This window comes from Nematolebias whitei, chromosome 20, assembly GCF_014905685.2.
Source record: "Nematolebias whitei isolate Nwh7 chromosome 20, NemWhi1, whole genome shotgun sequence".
NCBI classification, from domain to species: domain Eukaryota; kingdom Metazoa; phylum Chordata; class Actinopteri; order Cyprinodontiformes; family Rivulidae; genus Nematolebias; species Nematolebias whitei.
The window spans coordinates 2,029,381-2,036,109 of NC_056517.1; the positions used below are offsets into that span (position 1 = coordinate 2,029,381).

At 38.7% G+C, this 6,729-nt stretch overlaps 1 protein-coding gene across 1 annotated transcript in view; it reads right to left on the bottom strand.

The window, feature by feature from the left end:
- Positions 1-330: 330 nt before the first annotated feature.
- The window catches only part of cdh12a (cadherin 12, type 2a (N-cadherin 2)), a 145,077-nt gene continuing 138,678 nt past the window's right edge, over positions 331-6,729 (bottom strand). Inside the window, exon 8 of the mRNA XM_037694376.1 lies at positions 331-397. Within this exon, the coding sequence (XP_037550304.1) occupies positions 331-397 (67 nt within the window). The remainder of the gene's footprint in view (positions 398-6,729) is intronic.

Genomic DNA, 6,729 nt, shown 5'->3' on the forward strand with positions numbered 1-6,729 from the left:
AAGAAGAAAAATAGATAGTGAGGAGGCTGACAGTGGACAGTGTTTTTCTTTGAGGCACAAAAAGTTGAAACCAATCCATCACACACAGAAGCAATGCCACCACTGTGTTTTGCGTTGGCTCTAGACATTGGTTGTATTCCCTTAAGCTTCAATATAAAGTGTGCCAGTTCTCCCATGTGTATGCAGAGGATAAAAGTTCCCCTTATTCTCACACTCAAGCATTTCAATTTATGATCATGTTTCTCTTTAATCTATCTGCTCAAAACTGAGGTAAAATACCCATAATTACATAGGTGTATTTTTTTTTTTTTTATAAATGTTGATGCATTGTTACCATATTATTGCTCCCCATGTGCACTTATGACCATCTGGGTAATTATGGCTGAGCTGAGAGACACTATGTTTTGTTGGTTGCCTCATGGCAAGCTTCTGTTTATGGAAATATCTTGTCATGCACACTTCTAAGAGAGAAAGTTAACTAAATGTATTTCCTTGCAGAACTCTTCGTGTTTCACCAGACTTTCCTCCATGTCCCATGTCATGCTGATACAACTGTCTGAACTTTGGACACTTAATTAATCTGCCACCACACAAAGAACTCCCAGTGAAAACTTCTAACTTATGGATTTCCTCTTACAACAAATGGTAAAAAAAAAATCCCCGAATCATCCTCCTCCTCCAAATCCTGTAAAAACAAAGATGCAAGCAATAAAACAATTCTTAATATATCCAGAGTTAAGCCATTTATCTGCACTCACCTGTAATTCTGCAAACTTCAACTTTACAACATCCAGCCAACATCAAAATGTTTTCTTATATATTTTTTTTAAAATTCACCTACCTTTTAGTTTGGAACATAGAAAACAAATTGTGACAGAACTATAACAAAAAAAAAGAGGAACATATATTGTTTGACAGATAGACCATAACAAGACGCTGCATATGTTACGTCCACAAAGGGCACAACACACGAAGGAGGACACGGACTCACACATGAGGGTTCAAACATTTAATTTATTTAAGTTTGTCTTCTCTTCCTGGTCTCTCATCTGCTCGCAGTCAGGAAAAAAAGATAAATTATGAACCCCCACTTCCCGTGTCCAACAAAAAAATACAACCCCCCCAAAAGAATAAACATCAAAGCAACAAGGTCCTGGAGAACCGGCGTGTCCAGCAGAGACTCACGCTGTGGGGTACGTCATGGATTCGTGAGGAGTGTGACAGATGATGTGTCTCTCAGTTTTGTCTCAGGAGGATGTTGAAGATGTTTACATATTTGGATTTATGATAACAGGGACTCTGCTTTTTGACATCGGCGGGGCTCTGATTTATCGACTTTTGAAGAAGACATCGGCAGCAGTTTCGGCCATGGAAAAGCTTCCGAGTCAGTGTGAAGGTCTGGTCCTCGCTGTGGGAACTTTGAATCGTCTGGTTTACGAGCTTAACCGTAAGGTGGAGGCAATTGAGAATCGCAGGCCACCTGCGGCTTCTGGGACTCATCAGCGTGGTGGGTTTGACCTTGAAGGAGACTCATAGCATGGATCAGTGGAATGGAATCCCACAATTAGGCATTTTCAGAACCGGAACGCCCAGATGGACTCAAGGCTGAAGAAAAAGTAATCTCTGCCTGAAGAAAAACAAGAATCAATCTTATCTAAATCTGACTCCCGACGGCCTCGGAGACAGGTCGACTATCAAATTTCTCCTGGGACATGAGTACCCAAGGACAAAAGCTTCATCTATCGCGCGGACCCTCCCCGAGAACTTTCTGTGCAAGCTTATCAGAACTGCTGGCTGGAACAACATCTTCAGAAACTGTGGCTGATCTGAAAAAATCACTCATGGACAAATCTCAACATCTTGATGTCAAATGCAAATGTAATCATGTTTTAATTGTGCTGCTGGTAGAGATTTTTGATGTCGCAAATCGTGTCCTGATAGACAAGATGTGAACGATCTTGTTTGTAATACCACTATCTACCCTCATGTTTTTACCCCTTTTCCTATCTAAGATTATTATCTGATATGGATAAAATGGCCGCGCTTTCTACAGTTGCAGCTTCATGCACTCCGCCCATTTTTCGGACGACTGTACGTACATATTCGTGTTGTACCTCGGTGCAATTCCAATAAAGTTTATTCTGACTCTGATTCTGATTCAGAATGGTGAGCTGGTCAAACAGAACAAAAATGTACATCAGAGGGCCAACTCTATACAGGGCCGTCAAAGCAACTGCTTTTACTGGACTAAATCTAGAAAGAACAAAACAATAATACAAAAAGAGCCTAGCTCAAAAGAAAGAAAGAAAACAGGAAACCAGTCCCACCTGCCAAAATCAGAATGAAAAACGCAACAAATGCTTACAAATTTTACCACGTCAGGTTGAGGCAGGCACTGTGGCCTACAGGCCCTGGCTACGTGTGCACACCACTGAGATGCATCCGGGTGGTGGAGTGGGCGAAGAAATAAATTGAGTGCGACCCAGTCAGCGAAGAAGATAGAGCGAGTGCCCTCAAGGCCCGCCTGTTTATAGGCAGACGGAAAATGGCACAGCTTTAAACAATCAAATATTAATATTGTGCCTCAAATAATACTAATAAAAATAATAATAATAATGTGCCCCAAAGCACATCATAATAAAATGTGTGGTTTCTTTATGTAAAACGAGAGATTGTTGGCCATTTACAAAGTGTTGGGCTCATCATGTTGTCAGATGGCACTAGCATTGCACTCGGGTTCAAAAAAATCACAACCGACCCGGTCCCAGCCCGCAGCCATCATCTCCGAACCCCACCGATCTGACAAATTAACAGTAATTACAGGTCCAAACCTGAAAAAACCCTCAACATTTTCAATTAAGCTATGACTGCTTATACCACAGACTATTATTAATGGTTGGCGGATGCGCACGGCTGAGTAAAGGGGGCAGAAGATCGGAGCTGAGGAGCCATCAAAGCACATTAAATGCTTCTGCTACTTTTGCCAGCATTGGACCCTGCTCTGACATGTCAGATATTTTGTGATCTCACCTGTTTGGGTCATCGGCCGCATGCGTCTGCTGAGGGCAGCAGCTGAATGAACATCCATTTGGGCTGATGGGTCACTGGCAGTAGTCCATCTGAACCTTAACTGAACTTTTTACCTCTTTCAACCAGCCAGTCAGCAAGCGGTCAAATGGCCACGTGCGGCTGGTGATAGTATGGCAAGTCATGTCGGCATATAATTAGATTGTCAGCCACACGTGTCCCTGACGCAATAAAAAGCTCAACACTGACACAGCCCGCACATTAAGCACCTGATTATGGCCCAAGCCAGTCCAAATCCGAGTAGGGCGGATCCCGGCTCTGGGTTCGGGTTAGAAATGACAGCTCTAGATGGCACCACAAGAAATTAGTACATTTACAGAGATATTGGAGATGATGGTGCAGCATGATAACACCTGGATTTATAAGCAGTGCAGAGATAAGCTAATCAAATTCAAGTTTGGTTATAGGAAAGTTAAGGACCACAACGGGTGGAGTGGCTCGAACACAAAAAGACCAGTTACAGTCCCTCCCACTTTACAATGGTAATCCTGTCCCCAGAGCGGGGAAACAGATCCACCTCCACTGTAGTGGCAAATCACCTACACCTGAGAAAAAAAGCAGAAAAGGAGCTATGGAGCTATACTTACCAAAGGCAAAAAGGTTTTAGTGAGAACAAAGTTCTAACCATTGTGGATGTATGTACTGCATGTCAGAGGTCCCCATCACTGCTGCTTGTAGACCACTGTCCTGCATGTTTTAGACGTTTCCCTATTTCATCAAACCTAAATTAAATGAATGGGTCATTGACAGACTTTCTGCTAAACTTTGTGACATTCTACGTATGTAATTAAATTATTTGAGTCAAGTGTACTGAAGCAGGGAAACAACTAAAACATGCAGGACAGTGGGCCACGGTGGCCAGGGATGGGAACCTCTGCTGTGTGTCAGTGACTTTTACAAAGCAATTCAAGGCCACCGAAAGATACAGAGGTATTTTCAGTAGCTGTTTCCTCAGTTAGAAATGTAATTAGGAAATGGTCATTAACAGGAACACTTGAATTGAGGTCCAGACAGTCAATAAAATGTTATAGAACTGTTCATTGAATTGTTAGAGAAGCAAATCAGGGCACCAATTTAACTGGAGAAGCTCTTGCATGGTACATCTGTGAAACAATAATTACACAAATTACTTTTGTTTAGAGCAAATAATGTGAATTTATACAATTTTATACATATTACCTGAAATACTGTTGCAGCTATTTAAGGACATAATTGTCATAATATCAACTTCATTTTAACGGCACAAAGAGTTCACAAGCTGTGAAACTTGCCCTAAGGGATGATAATAAGTGCAGATAATAGAGAGCTGCAGTACTTTATTTCTGAATAAAAAGTATAGAAGGAAATATACTTTAATGCTCAGCTAAAATGTTAAATCCTTTTCACATTAGGTCACTTTTTAGTTTTAGTCATTCGTATGTGTCCTGTGGTGACTTTTACAAAATAACTCACAGGCATACTAAGAGTCAAAGCAAATTCTGCTGATAATGGTATGATATGTAGTTGTGGGCAAACAAGATGTTTCCCCATTCCTTCAGATAAGTCAACAACAGTTCCCCATGTTTTGTAGAGGTCTTACTTTTTATTGCAATTTGGATTTGCTTATATTTTTTACCAACCTAGTAAACTAAGTGAACAAAATGAACGCAGTGCCATTAAGCGTGTGATTCAAATGACATGCATTCTAGTTATAGTTGTTGGTTAGTTACAGACCACCATCACTCAGAAGGACGGTGAGGGGGTTGGAGGTAACTGGAATCACTGATGTTGCAAATCTTACTTCCTGCAAGGACCATAGATCACTTAGGTCTCATTTAGACACATCAGTAGACTACTCTGTGTCAGCAGTTACCTGTTGAATGTGACAGAGTGAGACAGAAAGGAGAATCACTTGACATCTGCTGGTAAAAGCTGTGGAGTTTATGTCACTGCTTTGGCTCTCGTCCAGACCATCCATTAGGTCGTCACCAGACCGAAGCAAGAAGAGAAGAAATAAACCAGTTTGATGATTATATCTTGTGAGGAGTTTTAGTGGCGCAAAGAAAAAAGGAAGAAAGAAAAACACATTTTTGCAAACATTTTTTGTGTTATTTAGCTTAAAAAAATATTCATAGCCAATATCATCCTGTCTTTTAAGGAAAGGTTTTTTTTTATATTTTATTTTTTTTTATTTTTATGGAAAGACGTGGTTGGTAGAATCTTGGGAAGACTGATGTTATGAAATGATTCTCCCACATTAAATTGCACCCTACAATGTTGTAAACAACTATAAGCAGAAGCAAATATAAATATGAATGGTAATATGTCTTCATTGTAGGATTTAGTTTTAGATTTAAGAGATATTCAAAATCTAAATCAAACTCTGTCAACTCACTCATACTGACAATGGGAGCATATATTGGATATGAAATAAAGTATTTTGTGCTTATAGCAAACTCAAAATATAAGATCTTTAAAGTATAACAATGTACTGCATCACAGGTTCCATTACATGTTCTTATACTAATATCCTTAGTTTATATAACAGTCAGCTAACATTTAACTAAGATACTTTTAAAACAAGTTGAATGTAAAATTGTAGAAAATCACTTTATATTACAGTAAAAGTCAAATAAATAAATAAACAACAAGAACAAAAAATAAACACTACCCTTCGAGCATCTCATAGACCTTCATGGCATAACTATAATTAACATAAAATTTACTAAGGTCTTATCCCTGTCTTTTTTGGGAGGCTTCTATTTTACATAATGTGTATTTATTTATTTATTTTAATTTATGATCATACTACTCAACATCAAGATGTGTCTAAAAATGCTAGTCTTGAACACGTGCCAGACATAAAGACAATTGAGCAATGCTTGTAAAGAGAATGAATATCAGCAGAGACGGGTTTAAAACTTTACTAGTGACTGAAAATGGGGAAAAAAAATCAGTATTTGTGTCGAGATGCCACTGTGGGCTAAACAAAAGCAAAAATGCTTCCTCTCAACAATCATTGTACTGAAACTTTTAAGCAAGCATGTTTGTCCAAGTGTCATTTATTTAAGAAAACAGTGCTTATTACATGATCAAACTGTAGTATTTACCCAGCCCTAGTGTATCTTTACAACTCTAGTACAAGTTTATTTACAGGATCCATCTAACAGAAACATACATGTGGGCTTTTATTAATTACAAAATCCTCAAGTGTTTTTAAAAAATAAAAAAATGCATATAGATGATTGAGAGATAAATAGATAAATACATAAAACATCTGATTTAACTCAATCATTCAATAAATAAATAGAACAATAAATAGCATTCAAAACATCTTTGGCCAGACTTGGGCCATCCGATTCTCCCCACAGAGCTGACATCGGCCTTAATGTTAGAGCACGGTACAGCATGCTGACTCCATCAGCTATATGGGGTTTAAAGGAAAAAAAAACTGGAAATGTGCCATGAAATAGCGAGTGAAAGAACAATAATATTGAGGCACTTTAAAGGATGTTCCAGGAAATGACAACATTTCCGTGCGTTTTCCCCAAGAGGAAACAAAATGTAAGACAAGAAACATTCAATTGACAAGAAATTGAATGTCTGCTCATATAATCATGTCAGCATGATTTATTTTCTTTCTTATATATATATATATATATA